General features: G+C 36.2%; 1 protein-coding gene across 1 annotated transcript in view; it reads left to right on the forward strand.

The window, feature by feature from the left end:
• Nucleotides 1-23,376, forward strand: part of LOC140169257 (uncharacterized) — a 60,996-nt gene that overhangs the window by 31,720 nt on the left and 5,900 nt on the right. The window contains exons 10-27 of the mRNA XM_072192513.1: nt 184-570; nt 4,420-4,715; nt 5,956-6,064; nt 7,017-7,340; nt 7,475-7,822; nt 8,036-8,386; nt 8,678-9,004; nt 9,381-9,482; nt 9,904-9,966; nt 11,588-11,716; nt 12,890-13,015; nt 13,804-14,061; nt 14,770-14,885; nt 15,241-15,463; nt 16,998-17,135; nt 17,604-17,734; nt 19,967-20,113; nt 22,613-22,979. Coding sequence (XP_072048614.1) covers nt 184-570; nt 4,420-4,715; nt 5,956-6,064; nt 7,017-7,340; nt 7,475-7,822; nt 8,036-8,386; nt 8,678-9,004; nt 9,381-9,482; nt 9,904-9,966; nt 11,588-11,716; nt 12,890-13,015; nt 13,804-14,061; nt 14,770-14,885; nt 15,241-15,463; nt 16,998-17,135; nt 17,604-17,734; nt 19,967-20,113; nt 22,613-22,979 — 3,942 coding nt within the window. The remainder of the gene's footprint in view (nt 1-183; nt 571-4,419; nt 4,716-5,955; nt 6,065-7,016; nt 7,341-7,474; nt 7,823-8,035; nt 8,387-8,677; nt 9,005-9,380; nt 9,483-9,903; nt 9,967-11,587; nt 11,717-12,889; nt 13,016-13,803; nt 14,062-14,769; nt 14,886-15,240; nt 15,464-16,997; nt 17,136-17,603; nt 17,735-19,966; nt 20,114-22,612; nt 22,980-23,376) is intronic.

Here is a 23,376-nt window from a genome sequence, read left to right on the forward strand (position 1 = left end):
CCCTTACAACACACAAGCCCCCCCCCCCCCTCGCCGCCGCCATGGCGCCGCCACTAACTGGTAATTCAAGATGTAACAAGATCATTTGGTTGGGATAAAGTGAAGCACTAAATGATATATTCCAACGCCAATATTTGTTTCTTTGGCAATGTGTTTGTTTTAATTTGTTTGTATTAATCACAGAGGCTCCATCGATTATTGGCTATGATGGGCCAACTGATGACGATAACGACGGTCTCGACGGAGAACAAGATGAGTTAGACCAACTTATGACGCTCTGTAATGGACAACCATTTGATTTGCTGATAATTGCTTCTGGAGCTAACCCAGCTGTAGACCCATTTGATATCAAACTTGATACTGTTACGGTTGATAATGATACACCCAGGTCTGGTATTACAGTAAGCCCTGTCACCGTTCAACCTAGCAGTATCGGTGTGGGTTTGTTTGACTCCAGGGTAGTAGTTTCATTCCCGGAAGGCGGTCTAACATTACAAAATAATGAAGCAATTCTTGAGATTTGCGATCCAGGATCTATGGTGTGTTTTAACATTACTCTAAATATAGTTGGTAAGTCAATTAAAAAATTTACCTTTTTCATGACAATAAAAAATAGAGAAATACTATACGGGAAATGGCGCCCTCTACATTCAGTATATTGTAAGGGGAAACGGGGTTTGAAAAAATGCACGATGTATATGGAGTTTGTCTAAGAAACACTGTTCTGTTATTTTAACATTATTAAGTAATGTTTTTTCACGGCAGTGAAATGATGCCACTTGCCCCCACATTTCATATGCACAGTTTATCCCTTACATATCCTGTGTCTTGAATAGCTATATTAGCCCACTAACCCTGTGGTTAAGAGGCTAGGAAATAATTCCTAATATCTCATACCCTAGTTTGTATGCCTTTATCTAATCTTGCCCCACATGACAACTTACTATTTACCTTAAACCCGGCAAAGAGTCTCTTCAGTGTAGGAATTTATAGCCATCACATGCTGACAATACACATAACTGATTGGTTAATCAAAACTAGCAGGTCATGGTCAGACCTAATCACAAAGTAAACATATCATCTGTATAGAAAACTATGCAGCAGGCGATTTACTTCAGAAAAAGTTCAATATAACTACATTGCACAAAACTATTAAGTCCATTATCTATAGTTAATTGAATGTTTATTGACTCCTGTAATAACCCATAATCCATGTTCATGAGACCAATATCCCTGACCCTGACAAAAGCTAGCAAGAGCAAATGGCTGTGTAATTTGTTTACTTTAGTGATAAGGCATCTTGCGTATAGTTTCTTCGTAGTTATAGCCAAATTTGTTTCATGTTAAACAAATTTGTTTCATGCTTAATAAAAATTCCTTTAAAAAAGGAATGGGGCGCCCCATGTGAGCTTGGTCGTGATGTGGTGAATTTCCTGGTGTTTAGATTTGGTATTATTATCTCTTGCAAACCCGGTGACAACTCATTATAGAAATCAGACCTGTCGAAGTGTCGATAGGTTGTAAGAGGGGATAGCCTTTTCCAGGCACAAATTGGGCCATATATAAAGAAAGTTTTGCTACTTTGCAACGCAATAAAAACCTAAATGCAAAATGAGATCCTGTAGGTGGCTCCCGAGGTGGCTTAAATAAAAATCCCTTTAAAAGGGAGTACCCAGGCCGTACGGAGGTCACATGACTGCACAAACCCCCCCGGACTGCCCCACCTTGGCTCCACATAGCTGCAAAGAGGTAGGCAGTGTATGCAGTAAGCCTATATAAAACACAGGTCTTCTGATCAGTCAAGAAGCTGGTGATTCAACCAAAGAACTAGTACTCCACAACTGAGCTAAGATTGCTGAATAACCTGTATGCTACTACTAGCCATCACTGGTACTACATGTAGCCCTCTGACTGCAGTCAGAGAACATCAATCCCCATTATGCCAATATGTTTGATATTAATGTATATGAATGCATGTGGTGTTACTATGCTATAGAACATTTGGCTCAGAGGTCACAGCTAGGATATCAATTTAAAGTAAATGATTTGGTACATGAAGATCAATCAAAACTAATTATGAACTTGAGACGGCCAGATTTAGTGACCTTCTCTGTCAAACATTGCACAGATTCTCATGTTGAGTATCTGTGATTTTTGTGAGTGAGAATGTTTCACTGGCAAATGCTTAATCAATGCTTAATTATTTTGATAAAAGTAGGCCTATATCAAACAGTCTAAGTGGAATAACTTGCATGATGGGAGCAGGAGGATTTTTTACAATTAATTTAGTGTCCGATTATAATAGCATACTGCAGTTACTGTCCGTTTTCCTATACACAATACACAGTGCTCTCACCATTGACGCGTGACCCTACAAATGATGTATGTTGGGAGAATGGACACTTGCCTAGTTAACATCACTGTGTGAAAAATAACCAGCCAATATTTTATTTATTCTCCAAAACTTCTAGCAAATATATTTCTCTAACATGACCTAAAATTACAGCTAGGTTAGATGTTCAGAAATGGTCGTACTTTTGTAAAATATGAGTGAGGGCAAGGCATAGCTAGCCAACTCCCCGTGTTATTTGAATGGAGATTTGACCGAAAATATTGGTATCGGACCGCTCACTTCTGAAGGATGCCACAAAAAACCGGTAAAAGCTACATTTAAATTATTCTAAATAGGTTCTAGAAAATAAAGTTTTGTAACATGTCCTAAATTTTTAGCTAATTTAGGTGTTTGGAGAGGGTCGTACTTTTGTGTTTTAGGAAGGACATGTAAACGACAGATAACACCAAAAATATGAAGAAATTATTTCTAAACCGTGTTAAGTCAAAAATCATTATGTTGCTCATTTTCAAGAATGCTGGTTTACAAAAAGCACGACATTGTCTGATTTCGTGAACAAAGCCACACATAACATTGTTTCCTTTCGTTTCCTTTATAATCGGTTACCCAACTGAAGCTATGAATACCAGCTTTATTGCGATATCGCACATGAAAACAGTCACTTGTGCACAACCAGAGAAGATCCGATTTAATCAGTTGAGCTGTTTCAATGAGTGTTATCTTGGTTTAATAGCTTTTAATGGGGTTAAGTCCTGCAAAGGTCGAGATGAATTCTACTGTAGACATGACTGCATCATGGCAGACTTTATTAGTAGTAGTTTAATGGTTCCTTCTATTTCAGTCTGTGATGAGAACAACAATGCAATTCAAATCATAGATGTTTAAGAAGTGTGACCTCAGACCAGCCAGCCAGCTAGCCAAGTTCATGAATTAGTGGCCATGGCCATTCACCGGTCAACTTTCATATTGCAACATCATCCCTATATGTCAAAAAATAACTTCATAGGCTACAGAACAGCTGTACGAATAATTGTCATGGGGACTTGAATGAGGTTAATATTCCATCCATTCCCTGGGTAAAGTCAAACACTACTGAATATAGTTTTATGAATTTTGTCATGGGGAGTGAGGTTAGTTTTTTAGTAGCCTGCAGATCCATTAGATACTCTGCATTATCCTGTAAAATAATTTTAATGAGGACTGAAGCAAATGCATTTGGCTACTTCGTTTCAAAGTAGCCAATTTGGGTTCAAAGGACAAGGTCTAAACTGAATGTAATATCACCAGGCTGAAGCCTGGGTGAAAAAACGAGGTTTTTCAAAAATATTGTTTTCCAGAGTCAAGACGCAGGTATCGACTCTGGAAGCCTCATATCACTTATTTGTTGTTGAATAAGTGCAGAGTAGGTTAGATATGAATATTAAATGTTAGACCAAAGTAGCTCAAAGTACATGTACTATACACCTGATTCGTGAACTTGTCTTTTTTAAAGACAAATTCTTGTTTAATCCTAAGAACTCCACTTTTAACTATGTTATTTACTTCAATAATACTGATAAGTACTTATGTCTGTACTGATATAAAGAAGAATGTTTCGGTAATTTTTCATTCGTCCCTGAAACTGGTGTTTTGAACCTGAAGTGATATGATTTGTAATCCAGTGGTAGGATTAGGTGCAATTCGCACAAAGGATAATGTTTACTGTGGTTCTATAACGCTATCAGCGGCTCACTACCACCGATGACTCTTTCTATCGTACGTGACTGGAAACTGGTGAATATGACATTTGGAATTAAATCAAAATACTGGACTTACTATTTTTAGCAATGCTACCATCACACTTCATCAGGCAGCTGGACTGGTCATGTGACAGACGCAGGGGTCTTTCTGAAGTGATACCCAATTAAGAAATTATCTCCCTTGCACGGAACAGCGTTAATTTTGTAGTAAAATACTATCGGTATCAGCAGGGCCGCTGATAGGTTTAGAGGATAACCAAAATGTTAAAGACAAAGATGTCATTGCAGCCACATAATTAGGATATAACTAAACATTCTCATTATCAGATCCACCTGACAGTGTCACGTTTTACGTAAGCAACCCATTCGCTGCAAACAATCAAGAAGCTAATACCAGAGTACGATCGAATCAAGATGAAATCACGTTACTTCAGGACGAACCCTACCGACTTGTTTGTACTGCTGACAATGCGAGTCCGCCATCAGATATGACATTAGCTATTGGTAATCCACCGATAGAAGCCAGAGTGTCCGTGTCAGAACATATTCATACTCCTGATCCTGAAAGTGATGCTGTGACTCCAGCTACCTTATATGATACTAACAGAATGATAACCATTGAGGTGAGAATACCACTGAAAGGAGATACATGACACGAAGTCTAAAATAAGTATTAGTGTATGCATAAAGTCTAAATAAGGATTGAAGTTTTAAAATGTTCCACTTAACTGCACTTCCTACAAACGTTTCATAGACAATGTTTAAATGCTTTAAAGTGCTAGGTTTTAATGGAACCCTATGAACGACAGGAATGCAATAATATCATGGGATATTCACAGATCGTGTTTAAAACTCCGTATTGTTACTTCATGATGTAGTATATTCCTAATTTAACACGTACTACAAAATTATTTTTAACACCTCATAGGATAATAAAACAAATGTATTCATATCAATCCAAGCATGTTATTTGGCTCTTTCAATAGTTAAAGTTTTAAAATGCTACACTAAACTTAACTTTTCATAGACAATGCTTAAATATAAAGTTATCTATGTAAAGGATATTAAACGTTTCATAACATTAAGGAATCGGATATTATTTGTATTTTTGTATTTTTATTTTGTATTTGTATTTTTGTGGGAGTTGAGAGTACATCAGATATATCAAATTGCATTCTGAATATGAGGAATGTCCATCAATATCAAATAATTTTGATTTTTTGAAATTCGCGATATAATACAAATTTTATGACCAATTATTGAAATGCCGATTTGAATGTTGCCAATTGGCATTTGTCACAGCTGAATGCACTTGCAATGTACCATTTTTTTTAAATGGGAGGAGCTTAAAATATACTGTCTTCAAAGTGGTACGAACTCAGAAAGTTTGAATGTCTCCCACTGGGGTCAAATGTTATACACTTACGGTACAAAAACAACTCCGCGGATTCCTGGTTGTCCAATGAACTCAGGCTGTTATTTATGTACAGTAAGTTTATAACAGTTGGCCCCAGGAGAGCATTAGAATTTTCTGAGTACGTACCACTTTGAAGAGCCAATTTTTCAAAAACTCCTCCCACATTAAAAACAGGTACAATGCACATTTTCTATCCCAAATTATTCGACACACCCAAATAAATATTTAACCCGTGCGGTTTTTTCAGACCCCTTTCAGATTAGTCTTGGCACTTCGTGAAGAAATATTCCATACTAAATGTCAAGTCAAATGCATATATTATTTATATATTTTTATATTGCACGCTTAGGCATTTGACATTTATAAATTAGCTTCTAAAAAGCACTATTTGGGCAAAATATCCGAAGTTGAATCCCTATTTATTGTTATTGTCATTTGTGACACAGATTGCTACCGAACAATTGGACGGACGGCAAATTTGTTGCCAAGCTTCCAACCTTGCTACATATTTGAAGAACCAGCTCATAAGAGAATGCAAGACATTGAATGTCATTGGTAATTATTACGAAAATTCTATCATAAAGGAATCGGATATTAACGTATAGTATATTTTGTGGGAACTGAGAGTACATCAAATATATCAAATTGCATTCTAAATACGAGGAATGTCCTTCTGATATCGAATAATTGATTTTTTAGAATTTGATATTTTTAAATCTTCGAAGTAAACTTTGTAAATGTAATGATTTCTACTTAAATTGTATGTAGCTGGATGAAAAGCCGACCATCAATTTAAAATTATGATCTTTCATATTGAAGATATACATTTTTCCCAAAAAGAACTAATTTTGTTGGTATTTTCGGAAAAAAGACTACCATTTCTTCAATTCTTTTCATCCCAGCTACATACACTTTAAGAACATATCATTAGGTTTATAAAATTTACTTCGCGGGCTGTTAAATTTCAAGAATATCAATTTTTAATTACTAGTATTTGCCATAAAATTTATATCATATTCCAAATTTAAAAAATCCAAATTATTTGATATCAGAAGGACATCCCTCGTATGTATTCAAAATACAATTTAGTGTGTCTGATGTGCTCTCAGGTAAAACAAAACAAAACGTGCAAATGACGCTATTCGAGCCCTTAACTAGCCCTACTATAGACACAGATATTTTATTCTTTGGTGGTGTTCTATCATTCAACTTTGTTGAAGGTCTCTACACTGGTTCTACTTTATCTTAATCTCTCGTGTTGATAATTCTAAATACGAGAGAAAGCAAGACATTGAATTGCATTGCTAATTATTACTAATGTTCTATCAGTAACTAGCCCTACTATGAACAAAGATATTTTATTCTTTGGTGGTGTTCTCTCATTCAGCACTTTGTTAAGGGTCTTTACACTGGTTCTACTTTATCTTAATATCTCGTGTAGATAATTCTTATACATTGTACTTCAAAAAATAAATTACAATTTTCTATTGTGTGCCATTGTTTGCAGCACAAACAATCTTTATCGGAGTTGGCGACATGCTTTATGATAGATCCAATAACATACCAGTCTTAGATCAAGAAAGGACATCTCTCATATGCTTTCTTCGTGGTGCACCTGGACAAGTAGGAATACAGTGGTCGCTTGATGGACAAGAAATTGACAGCCAATTACATAGTGAGACATACCAAACTAATGCAGATAGTCCAAGTCTCGTTGATGTGCGAAGTACTTATACGTTTACGCCTAGATTGAGCAGTCATGACGGTGATTCGGTTACGTGTAGTAGTTCCGCAATCGGACAGTCGACAGTAAACTATTTAGAAGTCGTAGGTTAGTATAGTATGAAATACTTTATGGTTAGACCTAAAGATTTAGCATGATAATGATGACATTCTGGCTGAAACAAAATAAATGATCAGTTATCAGTTTTACCACAATGTCGAATGTATTCATCATTTTTGCAGTCCCCCCGGATGTACCAATGATATCAATCAATCCAGAATGGAACTCTCAGGATAATGTATTGATATTTGGGCAGCGACATGTGATTACATGTGCTGTAACTGGCGCTACACCAGCTGCAGACATCACTTTTGAGCTGGATGGGGTACCGATAGAGTCGACATCAACTTATGATACTGTAAATACCCAAAATGGACGTCTACGTGACAGTTTCCTGGAGACACGAATTCTCGCAACGTGGTCTACTCATGATGGTGCTCAGTTAACATGTTCAGCTGTGAACGAAGCAATTGAAATGGGTTCTGGCTCTCCGGATGATTACAGCACGAGTGTGACATTGTCAGTATTAAGTAAGTATAATTATTAGTTTTGAGTGTATTGGATTGTAACTAAACATGATATTATATCTACGAATTAGTTGTATCTCGTGGTTTCCTCGATCAATGGCTTGGACTCATACTGCAAATATGTGCACCACGACACAGTGGATATGTGTAGTTTGCCTCATTTTCTTTCCGTTTTTCAAGTCCAATTATTATGGAATATTGTTACAATTTCTTCAGGTCCATCTTTAGATGTTGAACTTTCTCTTGAACAACCTAACAATGACGCAGTTGATAATGCATTTGAAGAAGGAACCACTTTAGTGATACAAGGTCCAGCAACGTTTCATTGTAGAGGTTTAAAAGCAAAACCAGCAAGTAGTCTCCAGTGGAAGCTAAATAATGAAGTCGTCCCTGCAGCGTCGTTCAACAGTACATCCAATTCAGATGGATACACTTTTGACAGCGATTCTTCTTACATATTGGAAGCCAGTTTCGACTCCATTGAGTCTACGCTTACATGCTGTGCATCAAATGGGATTGAGGATGAAGGATCAGAGTTATGTGAAATGACAACATTGGATGTTATTGGTAAATAAAGTCTTGCATAAAAATAAATTTTATAATTGTAATTAGTTGGGAGAAGAGGAGAGGATTGGGTGGTATTTTCAAATTTCCTTATTAACATAATTTTCTGGTGACCCTAAATAAAACAAAATCGTATGCCTTTTTATGTTATACATTTATTCATAATAATGTTATGAAGTCATTAGACGCCGATCAATGGGCTTTTACCACATGGATTACTGAAGTAAATGATATTGTATTTTATGATGAGTGTAAAATGATTTTAAGACATTTGCTTATTTCCTTCTTTTTTAGCTGAACCGAGTAACATTATAATAAGCGATGGGACACGAATCTATGGCCCTGGAAGTGTGATGGAAGTCAGGCGTGGGATGATTGTTACATGTACAGCTATTGGAGCCAAACCTGCAGGCACCATTGGTTGGGATCTGGATGGAGTGTTTATCGGAGGAACATCAGGCGTCGTTACGACAAATCAAGAAAATGAATTACTGTCTGATTTCAGTTATAATCTTGATTATCCATGGACTTTGGATCAGGATGGTGGAGTGCTGACGTGTATCGCACTGAATACTGCAAATTCAAGAGGTGTTACTACCTCCGTTATTATTGATGTACAAGGTAAGCATTCATCGTATTTATATCATGATAACTCGCCTTATTGGCTTGATTTATGCATATCGACGAACACCGGGTTATCAGAAACCGTCCCTATTTAACACGTCCAAAGATAAATCGCCCAAAATGTGTGACGACGTAAAAAGAAGTACAACAAAATAATATGCCAGTAGGATTTTCACATTTATAAATGTTTTGATGTTTGTAGCTGTGAAATGAAGCAACATATGCCAAAGGTCTTACAATCACTTTATTGCTGCTTAGTATGTTTGCTTTTGCTTTAGGCGCCTCTGGTTTTATTTATTGCATACTTCTAGACGTTTATCTGATGCTGTAAGATACATTTTCTTTTACGTTGATATAATCAATTTCTTTTCAGCCGTTCCAACTCCACCACCGAGAGTTACAACTAGACCTATGTCGACTACGTCACAATCTCCCGTCAAAACAACTGTTGCAGAAGATACCTTAACAACGACTTGTGAGTGTTAATAATAATGATAATTAATAATAATAATAATAATAATAATAATAATAATAATAATAATAATAATAATAATAATAATAATTTCATTAATTGCATCGTTCCGGCGGCGGTGGTGTTAGTGATGGTGGTGACGTTGACGATGGCGACGAAAATGAAGATGATGGTTTCGACGATGATGTTGATGATGATAATAAAATTGATGGTGTAACTCATTATGAAATTAAAAAACAAATCAGAAAGTTATTATCTATGTTTTTTTTTTTAATTTCATTCAATGAATATATTTGATAGTAAGGATGTAGAGCAATTTTTCATTGCGTCGCACCATCCAAAGCAATTATTTGGTAGCTATGAGAAAATTACCCTGTTGTTGGAGTTTGCTTTTACGAATATCATTTGTATCTTATAACTGCAGTAACAACTCAGAAGCCTGCCACTATTAGACAAATGACTACAGCTACCACCATTACTCCCACAGGTAATACATATTTACAAGTATAATCAAATTCAAAGTATAGACCTCTGGAAAAGGCAACAGTTATACTAGTTTCACCAAGGATTGTCGAGTACTAATATACTATAGGATAAGCCACTCGTTTGCGCAAATGAAGTCAGTCATTCAGCCTATGCGCCTTCATGCATGTGATGGCAAAGCTGTGTAGGAGTGTATTACCTGTGGAAGAGATGATGCATATTTACGTCATCGTTTCCAAAAAAAATTAAATGGCGAAAAACGGCGACAATTGGTCGAATCTTTCCATTACTATCATATCGTGAAAAACCAAATAGCTGAAGAGTTAGCTCAATATGCTAGGAAAATATTATAACCGATGACCCCATGACGAGACTTGCTAAATAAGCCGTATTTTGGCTTGGAAGGGTCCGAATAATTGGCAGTCGATGTGCGCCATCTTTTAATTTAGGGTACCAAACTACCAAAACTGTCAATCAATTACTTTGGTACCGAGTTTGATACAAAACTCCCTACCAACCGTCACACAAACTGCCGATGTGTCAATCAAAACTGCCGTAAAGAGGCATACCCTCACTTACGATCATTGGGTATACCGATCATCAGACGGATAATTTTTCATGGTTTCAGCTTAACATAAATGCATATACATGTATATACATTCTGTGGTGTCAAAATCATGACAAACCAAGGCATTCCAGCACAGTCTCTACTCCAAAAGTAGTCGAAAGTGCTCGACCACGTCATCGTAATTCTCAATAATGACAAATCCAAGATAACTATAAATCATCCAATTTGTACTAACGCCTGCATCGACTCTTTTTTGCCGTGAACGTAAAGAGCTTTTAGGGACGTTTTTATTAACCCTAACGTCCCAGATGCTTTTTGGCGAGGGGGAAGGAAAGAAGGAGGAAAGAAGAATAGGAGAAACCTTTTTTTCTCGGGTGCGGTTTTGAACCCCTGACCCTTCGGGTGCCACGCCCGTGCACTTGCCTACCTTGCCACGGGGGAGTAGCTTGCCCGGCCAAACTTTCCGTCGCCATATGACTGTTCGCATGATGACGCAATAGTATCACGTGGGATACCTGCTTGTGCCTACGCTTTCTGAATTGAGGTTTTTTGATGTTTTGGTACGGTTAGGGTTAATAGTAATATTGTATTTTGTAAAATTTCGAAAATCACGACTTTTGATTAAAAAGTAAGATGTGGGATACCACTGAATAATCGTATGTCTACATTCTATTACACGTTGAAAACAAGTAAAAATTGTAAACAGTAAACGTAATAGCAATTAACAATTATTCAATATAGATAGTTGCTTGAAATTCCCTTGGACAAGGAACTTCCTACTTATTGTCTCGTAACCCGTATGAATCCCGTGGAGCTGATTCTGGTTGAGAAGTTCAATTGTAGAATGTTTAGGGTGTGCGCTCGTAAGCTTAAAAGTCCCTGAGTTGTTGTTAAATGGTTTATGAAATGATATGGGGCCGTAAAGGTCAGCGACAACCTGTAAAGTGTGCTGGGACTTGCGATTCAATGCCTAGGCGTTGTCCCTGTGCGTAGGGCTTTATAAATTACTGCGCTTTTTGCAGCATGTTAATCGTTTAACGATATTTATTTCTCACAGAGGATTGCAGGTCCAATCCTTGCGTGAATCAGGGCGTTTGTATAAGTCAAGCAGTATCCTCTACATATGTATGTCAATGCACTCCAGCATATACGGGAAGAAACTGCGAGAACAGGGTTGTCTTCATAGGTATGTGAATGTCATTTTGTAGCAGCTTTTGTTTTAGATAAGCATATCTATTTGGGGTGATCATGACTTTGTGACCACCCGAGCTATATAAGAACTAAATTTGTACTTTTGCATCAAGGTTTAGTTTTGCATCAAGGTTAAAAAGTTGCCAAACACTTTGGAGTCAAGGTTTAATGTATTGGAAGGAGGGCAGTGCTTCGATAAACAAGGGAAATTATGGGGTAAAAAATAAGGTCAAAACAACTTTTTGAAAACAGGTTAAAATGACCATTTACAAAGAAACGTACCTTTATAAAATTAGCATCACTTCCGTCACATGAAAAGATGACCAGGTGAGTGAATAGTTACAGAAAATTTGAGAAATATGGGAATTTTCGCCATCTTCTTTTAATATAGAATTGCCTCACGCAGTAAAAAGATGTCGAACGCGCTTTAAATGTTTGATTCGCTAGCGTAAATTCGGAGCTGGTATCACCGGTTTTGCATCAAGCTCTAAAATAGCTATAAAAACGTAAATTTTGGAACAAAATAAAGTTTGTCCGATGGAATAAAAGGTATGTTTGAACAGTTGAAAACATGTTTAACTTTGTTGAAAAAGTTCAAATTGATAAATTAGCAGTTTTAAACTTATAAAGCTCGGGTGCTCTAAAAGTAGAAAAGTAGAAAATATTGCTGCGACCAAGATGAATGGTATTTGTTAAAAACGGGCAAATAATCCGAAGTGGAATCACCAGTCATTGTTTTAATACTCAGGTACAGAGGGATTTTACAAAGAACTTTTTCAATTATAATTACTTCTTAAATATAAACAGGTGGGACGGGCTGTAGGTAACTGTCAGCCCCACACCATTTGAAGACTAGCCTTTCAGCCTATGCTGCTGTCTAGCTAGATTTCCGCGCACAAGCATGATCTAATATCAAAACATATGCCCACTGTAGAAAGGCATAATTGATACACCTCTTATTAAAATGTCTGCTAAGATTTAACATGGTAAAAGAAGACATGGAAGGCAAATAACAACCTATTTGTCTTATGAGCAAACACTGTTGGGGGTTCGACAACTTTTTTACGAATGAAATGAATGAATGAAATGCTAAGACTCAGACTTTGTTTTAGGTTTCTTACACATAAATACATAGCTCATGCCCATTATCACATTTCCAATCTCTCAGATCCATGCAGCAGATTACCATGTTTGAACCGTGGAACCTGCTATGCACTATCCCAGACTGATTATCGATGCGTCTGTACGACAGAATTCGGAGGAACTACTTGTGCTAACCCAGCCGTGGTTGATGGTGTGTAATTATTTTTCATTTAGCATTATAACCACAGAGGACTACAGAGCGCGTACGACCAGTCAAAGTCTCCGCCTCATCCGATAATGAGGGCTGATTGTCCCATGAAATGCGATTACCGCGTATTTTCATGGTCTATCGCGTAATCGCGAAAGCACGCAACGCTCTATCGCGTATACGCAAAGGCACGCAACGCTGGCGTGATTGTTTGACACGGCACGATCGAACAATCGGCCCTCATGAATATGCGAGAACTGGTAGCATACAATACACGGGGATTTGGACTGGTGGTACTTTCTCTGTTTATCTCTTTCCTCTATGATTATAACATACCCGATACTGACGTTTCTATTTATAGAGATTCGCTGATATTTTCTGAATCCCAACATAATCGTAGACTGAATTACACAGCAAACACAAAAATATTAAACGTGTTATAAACATCTCCCACTGTTAGTACCTTTAAAGCCAGTTTAAAAACCCACTTGTATTTAGTTGTTTTTCATTGCTGTAGTCATTTTGTTTCTCTTTTATATATATTTTGGAAATGCGCTATTAAGTGTCGTTTGTATAATGTATTGTTATGATGTCTTCTATGATTTCTGCTATTAATACAATGTAAATTGCAAATCTGTGTTATTTTCATTCAAAACATTTTCTTAAGATCTCCACTAAGAGAAAACGCCTAAAATTTCTCTTAATGGCAATTCAATACAAATATGAAACTCATTTTTAAATTATTGCTTAAATTATTTTCCATAAATTGCATTTCCATGACATTGAAACAGACTCGCCACCGATAGTTATTGAAGCTCCAGTATCAGTGAGGGCAAATTTATTCAATGTGGTCACACTTACGTGTCGAATTACTAATATTAACACCATCTTATGGACAAAGGATGGACGACACTTGGCCGAACACATCGGTGAAGAAACCATCACTATTCCAAGTGTTAGTGCAAGAGATCAAGGCCGCTATACATGTTCTGGTCAAGGAACTTCAGATGGAACTGTCGTAGAGAGGGATGCTACTATTATAGTACAAGGTAATAACTGATTGACATCTCTTTCAGCCCTACTGATTATTCTTACCATATCTCTGATTGGCTCCATACATGACATAGCCCTCTTTGTAACCAATCAAAATTGATTGTTTTTTTATATTTAATTATCTGAATAAAGACGATACCATTCGTCAAGATGCCCGTATACAAGCGAATCACGGAGGATTATAAACCGGTTCCTTTGAATTATAATGACTATAGAGGGCAGTGTTGCAGTAACTGTGGTTGGCGAATAATGTGAGGCGTTTCACGCGTTATATAAGACTGATTTATAATTTACTCTACAGTCTTTCCACATAGAAGTACAAACCAAATCTGTGGCATCGGGAGTCGATGCGGGGGTAAAAAAACGCGACGCGTGGTGCGCTCGGCAAGAACAAATCCCGCGCCAAAGAAGCATTTACACATGCATTGCACTGAAACAAATATTCTCATACCTCCAGAGTCTTAGGTCTATTTACTTTGTCCTTCTATGTGGACAGACTGTACGTCAGTATGCAGTAATTTGTGACCGAGAGATTTGTAACTTTATATTTTTAATGCATTATGTGACAGTAAACAACAAATAAACAAGCAAACAAAATAACTTATAACACAGGTATTGGTTTGCACTGCACTCCTGATTCGGGATGTTTTTTGAGTTTCCTCAATAATGTTTAAATTGATGTTATGTTATTTGTAATTTTACAGGCATTTTACTCTTTTTTGTGATCGGTGCTCGTTTTCCATCGTTTCAATTTAATGCCGATTTAACCAATCCAGACTCATTGTCATATGCTGAAACTGCTAGCCGCATTGAATCCTTTGTAAGTATAACCATTCAATCATTGTACTTGTAATGAAACAATTATACTGCGATAATGTATAATAACAACAATTCCTTAAAGCAATTATAGCGTAACATTTGCTAAAGGACGACGCCCAATCTATTACATTTTTTGGTAAATTCTGATCTTTGCACAATTTTAATGTATAATAATAATTGAAATACGCTCTAAAGATCAAAGCCCATTTGTGGCACACTCTTTCTTATAACAACGGAATTTAATTCATATGATCAAAATATTAGTCGAAATTGCTTTGTAACGGGAATGACTCGTTCGTGTGAATTAATGATGTTTACTTCATTGTCTATTTCATCTCATAAATTTTAAAATCCAGTTGGAACAACAATTTACAACGATTGGATCACTTCCGAGGTCACTAGTGTTCCAGGTGACATCATTATCGGACGGGAGTGTCATAGCAGATGCGAATATGTATATTGAAGAAAGCGGTGAACCAATTATTACTTTAATTGACACAATCGAACGTGGTTTCTCAGTGATAGCAAACGAAAATAATTGGTACTTTGACGCTTCGAATGTGAACGTTAAAAGCGCAGGTAAGGAACGTAATGAAATTTGGTTGCTCAAAAGCAATATATACTAATGCTAAATAGTAATGTTATAACGTTTGGTACTTAAAGTCCCGTTCAGTGATCTCACCGAAAGTGTAAAAAAAATTAAAATTGTTTATAAATTGCTTTAAAGTGAAGGATATGTCATTCAAATTGTCATTTGGTATTTTTGAAATGAGCAATTTGGCAAAAAACGAAGAAAACAGCAGTGTTGACGAAGTTGAAGCCCCATTCAAATACATGTAGCTAATTTATATACTGTCAATATATAAATTACAGATTGATTTAGAATGCCTTATTTTGTCTTTAAATACATGGCTTTCGGCTGAACCACTCGCAGGCTATGTTAGGACATCTATGATAAGACAAAGGTACCAAAATCTGAATTTGGATGATTTGTACGATTATCCAGATTTGCTGAATGGGTCTTTATTTTTTTAAGCTCTGTGAGATACTAGAGCCAATTCACACTTTGCAGACATTGTACACTTATTTTAGTTGAGTGCAAGACTATCGTAAGTGCAGCACTTATAATTGAAGACAGAGATATAAAAAAAAACTGGTTTGCGTCTGACATCATCAGTCAATCAAGTGTTTACAAGTATCGTGATGATATTAAAGTTGCTGAACGCGGCGGTAAAAACGGGCGCCTTATTGTTAATTTTGCCCCTTGAAACATACAAACCATCTCAAAAGTTAGGTCTTTATAGTAGGAAACTTTCTTTCCCGAAGGCAACATGTCAACAATGCCTAGAAAAGTTGCTTCTTTGCCTTATATAGGTCCCACCATTTTCTGCTATTCCTTTTCTTCGATCGCCACCAGATAAATCGACCTTCCTTTTTACTACGCGTTATTAACCAGTCAAGGCTCGTGGGGAATTTGATTGACACTGATGTCAGATGCAAACTAGACCTTTTTTTTTTTATCTCTGTTATATTATACGCAGTCTTGCACTAAAATGGATCGAGTACAGAATGCACTTAGCATAGTCTTGCAGGTAACAGCAAAACTGAATTGCACTGACGATATTGTTATTTGTCATTAAATTATTAGATTTTGAAGATAATTTCAATTTTTATTGTCTAAAAGATTTAAATCCCATTCAGTGATCCCAGCAAAAGTTTAACAATAATTGTGTATAAATCGCTTAAAGGCGAAGGATGAGTCGATTGTCTGAAAGGTGTTTCTGAAATGAAAAACAACAACAAAGAAACAGCATTGACAAAGTTGAAGCCCCATTAAAATACACGTAGCTAATTTCTCTACTAAAGTAGAGAAATGAGATTTTTACGATCTTCCGGATGAGCAAATCACTGAATGGGCCTTTAAACACCGTTCATTCCTGAAACTATTCATTTACTGCTCCAAGTAGTTTTCAATTTATAAAATTTGTAAAAAGTTGAAAGCTGTACTGTCCGTACGATCATCTTGTACAATATTATTCAAAAATGTGAAAAAGCTGGAAATGATATATATTGATTAAAGTGTGCATGTCGTTTATTGATTTCAAATCAACAGGAATTTGTGAAAGTGAGATATGTGATGCTTCTCCTCACGGTACTCTGTATATACCGGCTACAACTGTAGGTCAAGACACGGATCCTGGTAGCGTTATACCCAGTGTTACAGGGGCATGTCCATGGTATACCTTCAATGGTAAGTACCACGGTGGTACCCTGTATGTACCAGCTACACCTGTAGGTGACGACACAGATCGTGATAACTTTACACCCATTGTTACTGGGCCATGGCCATGGTACTCTGTCAATGGGACTAGTGGTATTTTTCTTAAAGGGTCCCGATAACACTGAGTTCATTTCGTGGTGTTTGACTACAGCTTTCCCACTTTATCATGTTACTGTTGTTTCATCTGCAATTTCCTTAAGGGTATATTCACAGATTATGTGAGTCGACTTATAATACATATTGCAATCGTGATTCCAGCCGAGAGATTAAAGGTAATTAAAATGACAATAATGATTCATATGACTCAAAATTTGATTTAAGAAAGCTTTATATAAAACATTCACTTCAGGTTAAGTTTAGGTTAGCTTGTTTTAAATTTTTGATAGATTTTTTATCGTAGAATTATTAGAATAATGTTTAATACTTATCCTCAATAAGCTGACAGACCAATGGTGAGTGGATTTTGTGATGGCGACTTCCTGTCTCAACCACGCTTTCTTGAAGATTCGATTATTTGTACTTGTGGGCGAAATTTGACTGTTGATGAACAACTTAGGAAACTCGCTGAGGTAATAATCATTCTTCTGTTTTCCTTATTGCAAACTGTACACTAACTGGATTTACACTCCAACGCTTTTGCAAAAAGCGAATGGCGCATGCTCGGTGCGTAAAGTGGTTCTTGCACACTGAGCATGCGTGCAATTAACATTCTGCAGAAGCAGTTGAGTATAAATGCAGCTTGACGTTTTTCATTAATCTATATATGATTGAAATTGTCGAACGAAGTACATAAGGGACGCACCATTAGATTCTCAGGGGGGCATGGGAGTTTGGGTCAGGCAGAATTTTTTTTTTCGCCTCCGAGAGCACCAAATTTTTTTTTTTTTTTTTTCGTCTCACTAGTGGGCGAAGTTTTTTTTTTTTCAAAAACTCCCATGCCCCCCCTGGAAATCTAATGGTGCGCCCCTAATAAACGCAAAATAATTCGTTATGATGTGTACATATTGACGAATCACATATAATTGTCAACATTTTTGTTTTTGTCTGTTTTTTGTTTGTTTTTTGTTTGTTTTGGGGGTTTCTTGTTTTATTTTATTTTTGCTTTTTGCAGTTTTTTTTTTTTTTTTTGACATGTCATGGGTTTTTTGGGGTTTTGTTTGTGTGTGTGTTTTTTTGTTTGTTTTTTTGTTTTTAGGTTTTTGGTTTTTACTTTTCGTGATTTCCTTTAATATAAATAAAATCACTAGAACCGAAAGCTTTTAAACTATACCTACATTATGAGTAGCATTTATAATTTTCAAGATATGAATAATTTTATAAATGATATACCTCGCAAATTATTAGTCTGAGAAATAGACTAATTAGACTCTGCTTTACACAATATTCAATAGGGATTAACAACATGCAACTGCTAATTATTTATTAAATAATTATCTTTTTAATAAGTATTTTTAATAATTTGAAATTCCACTTGACTCACAGTCAAATTCCATCAAATTAAGAATTTGAAATTTAATTTTTGTTTACAAGCCTATAGGCAAAAACATATCTGGCGACTTGTTCCTTGTTCAATAGGATTGGGTCAAACAATATACACGATTTATAGCATTCTTGTATTCGCCTGTATTGGATATCACGACGATATAAAAGAGAGAGATATTAGACTACCATATGAGACAATTACTCTTAGGTTTTCAAGTGGTGACTAATCCAAATCCTAACATTCTCATTGATTATAACTCTAAATAAGGCCAAAAAAACATTGTTTGCTTGCCCTCGAATGGATTTTAAAAATTGGGTCGGTCGGTCGGGAAAAGTTTTTTTTTTTTTTTTTCGTTTCCCAGAAACAGACATGGCGAATACCGAATGCAATTAATGGTTGAACTTCGAGCATTTCCGTAGCAGCAACATCACGCCATGGTCCAGCATCTGTGCTCGCCACTTGCACCTTAAACAATTGAATACATGAATCCAAAACAACCCACCCAAGTCCATGATTCTACATGTAGGCCTACGTTTAATGAAGTGTACAATTCTCCTACATGTGGTGTTTTCTGCTTTTCAAAACTATCATATTAATCAGCGTATTCGGTCCCTTGCTTCACCTGTACAGCTAGCACTACTCGTGTTCTGTCCGCCATGTTTAAAGTGAAATCATATTATACCGAGCGATTTGTGCTCTTAATAAAAGTAGCCTCAACAAACATGTTGAAAAAAATAGTGCAATGTTACTTCCTAGTCGATACGAACAAATATCATGAATCTAAATATTTATAAACAAGAAATGAATATCGGGTACAACTGTTTTCAAATTTTATCTACTTTTACCATATTTTAACATCTGCTATATTGTATCGATTCTTGGAAAATATGCACGGTTATATTTTGCCTGTAAATAAACTCATCCCTAGATGCGCCGTCCGAAATGTGCAGGTGGATAGCAAATTGTATTAGAGCTTAGACGCTGAGGTGGTATACGAAATTGCGGAACCCGACAGTCAGGCACAGCCGGGCACGTAAACATGCAGGATATGGTATTTTACAACGTTTCTTTTAAATCATCGGTTTTTCAGACGAAAAATACATGCCATTTTTGGGGAAATCGCAAAAAAAAAACTTTTTTCAAAAAAAAAGTTCTACGGTCGGGACTGCCGAGACGGTCGGTCGGACGAGGGCAAGCAAACAACTTTGTTGTTGGCCTAAGAGAAGTCCTATTCAGTGGTTCTATAAATAGCGACTTATGAAGATGATGTTAATTGTATCATTTATGAGCCTATTTTGTTTTAAATCCTATATATTAGATTGAATTGACCATGGATAATGTACAGAGCGTCCTGGATGATGCGACGAGTATAACAGAGAGGTCACAAAGTATAAGCGTAGATGGTGTACAATCTGCTATCGACATTATAGTAAACGCAGTTGAGGTTCAGTCACCAGAGCCAATGGTTAGTTACAATTACTGGTACTGAGCAGCTCTATAATTAAAGACAGAGATAAAAACAATTTATCGCGTCTGATGTCACTGTCAATTACGATCCTTGATTGGTTTACACAGGTTAATCAGCGCGTAAAGGAAGACCGATCTATCTGGTGCTGATCGGAGAAAAGGAATAGCAGCAAATGGCGAAAAATTTCGCACTTTTACAAGGCAAAAAGCAGCTTTTCTAGGCATTGTGGACATGGTGCATTCACCAAAGAAAGTTTCCTACTATAAAGACCTAACTTTTGAGATGGTTTGCATGTCGAAAGGTGCAAAATTAACAATACGGCGCCCGGTTATAAATCCGCGTTCAGCAAGTCATCATCACGACACTTTGTAAACAAACCGTGCACAAGTTTGATTGACAGGTGACGTCAGACGCGATAAATTGTCTTTATCTTTGTCTTTCATTATAGGGAGACCCGGATTTTGCTTTAGTTCGTAAATTCTTATACTATCATAATGACGTGATATGAAGTATAATTATGAAGAAAATAGGGATTAATTGGTACCAAATATCGTCGAACAACATAAAAGGGTTGCTATATAATTCTACAGGCCCTTCTCCTTCCCCTCAAAATGCGTAACTAAAATACGTCAGTAAAACAAGAATTAAGCTTTTTGTTAGTTCCCAATTCATTGACCGAGCTAATGCCACCGACATGACTCTCCACAAAGCAGTAATCTGGCACAAACCAACACACTGAATATGCTAAAAAAACTTGAACTTGAAAACCTGGAACACAATGCCTTCTTATCACATCTACTCAAAAACATGTGCATACATATAGCACAAAAACCATATTATGATTAGTATAAACATTGTATTGAAATACAAAAATAATACATGTACTAATAATATTTCATCTTAAAAGTCCTCTATGTTCTAATAGTAGGTATATCACCCCAAAAATAAGCGCAGCAGAAACATGTTATTTGACGCTTTTAATTGAATCACCGTTATGAATGCTTCAAAAAACAAAAAACAGAATTGAAATCGGATAATGCAAAGTGATGTAACGTCAACTTGAAGATACCCGGAAATCGGGTGAAAACCTGCCACAAATTGCTATAAATGGCAAAATGGTAATTTTTGGGATTTGTAATGCTTATTCGGACACTTACTTGAAAAGGTAGCATTGATTTAAGTATCACAGATTAATTGCATATCTTTCCGGGCTTCGTTAAAGAAAACAAGATTAAAAATCTCTCCTCGAATAAATGTAATAAATCCACCAAATATACAATTTTAGCCATTTTGACCAATCTGCAGACAAATAAAAGCTTAAAAAATGACCAAGTCCAGCTAATTAATATGCAAAAATAATGCCAACAGAGAACCGTACATGATATGAGGATGCGGTTTTTTTTGCACACATAAGTACCCAAAGTTCTTTCATTTGGTAACAAAAATACACAAAAAGTCATTAATTATGCAAATTAGCTAATTACATCTAATTATATATTTATGCCATTCTTATGTTAATTAGGCATATGTAATTTTACTTTTTCAATGTTTTATTTATGTTTTATTCATACAGCATGATTTTGTCAAATATGAACCTGCTGTGATGTTGAATAAAGAAACTGCAGTTAATTGCCTAAGTGCACCGAGTTTTCAATTGGTATAGGGAAGTGTTTCACTCATTTTCCAAGGGAAAAAAATACATGATAACAAACACTGGTATTTCAGACCGGTGGTACTAGGTCCTCTATTTCGAGAGACCTATATTTATTGATTTATGGACGATCTAAAAAATTCATAAAACAGGTCTTAACTCTTAAACTAGGCAGTGTTTAATTTCGGCGGAGTTGATAGTGATTTAGGAAATGTTTCACCTACCATATATTAAAAAGACAAATTATTGTGATCAATGAAACATAACGAGGAAATCGTTTTTTTACATGTATGTTTTCAAAAATTGGCCAACTTTGATCCGCGCGCTTTTTGATTCACTGTTATGTATGCGTGCACAGTATGACAGAATTATTGTGCAGCCACTGTGACATACCTACTAATAGTAAACCTCATGGGCCCCAGTCATAAACTTCACGTGCGCAGTTTTGATCAATTTCTTTGTTTGTTTGTCAACTTAAAGCAAATACAATGATTGAATTTACAGTGATTTTCATCACTCGTTCTAGTGCACTTTTGTATTCCCGTTAATCCTTGTTGTTTTTGCATGTTTGCAGGGTCTTGGAACTGGTAACTTTTGGCTATCGAACTTTGCCTAATTCTTATAGTGCTGTTTTGCTCCCCCGCATACTGTCTAGTCTGTATTTTACTTGTTTCCCCACATCAAGTTGGTGTACCTTGCTCTTTTTCTTTCCTGCAACACAAATGAGGTTAATGTCATTGGGGTTCACTTGAGGATTTGCATTTGACCTTTGAAACTACACATTATGAGATTTTTCGTCGTCCAGCGACGACATGTTTGTTAATTTCAATTATCCTCTTCTTTAGGTCACCAATGGTGTAATCGGAGTCATTAATAATGTAATGGATGTGAGCCCTGATACCCTACAAGAATCGCAAGATTCGATCAATGACGCAACATTAGCCCTGGAAACACAATTACAGAATGTGGTTGTTTCGGAAGACACTCCTTATCATAATGTCCGGGCAAATCTTGCAGCAGATGTACATGAAGTCTCCAGGAATGATCTTCGAGATGGCCTGGGGATAGTGTCTACTGGTGCAGCTGCTGAAGCACTGCTTGATGAGAACATCATGTTAGTAGACTCACTGCAACTAGCAGATGAGGTCAGACCTGAAGCAGATACTATGATATTCATTCCAGCCTCCGTTTTTGATGCAGTTAGAAATACGGGTAAAATTTAATATAATTATATCACTTTTTTGTGATTCTTTATTATTTCCAGTTAATTTTATTATTTTTTTCTCATTTAATGTATACATTAATATCGAGAAACAAGTTTAAATTTAGTGAACACATACAGGTGTACCTATTCGCATCTCTTTGGGAAAAACGCATCACTCAATATTATAGCTAATTTCTAAACTGCATTCTTTCATATCCATGTACATTCATTCAAATGAATATTAATCATTACCTAAGTAACATGTGGCCTGTCGTGCATCTACGATCATCAGATGTTCATTACTTGTGTTTCTTTTCATTTTACATTCATTTTATTCCTTTGCATAGAATTTAAATGTAAATAAATATTTATATTTCCACATGGTATGTGTACATGTCTAAAGAT

The sequence above is a fragment of the Amphiura filiformis genome, chromosome 14 (assembly GCF_039555335.1).
Source record: "Amphiura filiformis chromosome 14, Afil_fr2py, whole genome shotgun sequence".
Classification (NCBI taxonomy): domain Eukaryota; kingdom Metazoa; phylum Echinodermata; class Ophiuroidea; order Amphilepidida; family Amphiuridae; genus Amphiura; species Amphiura filiformis.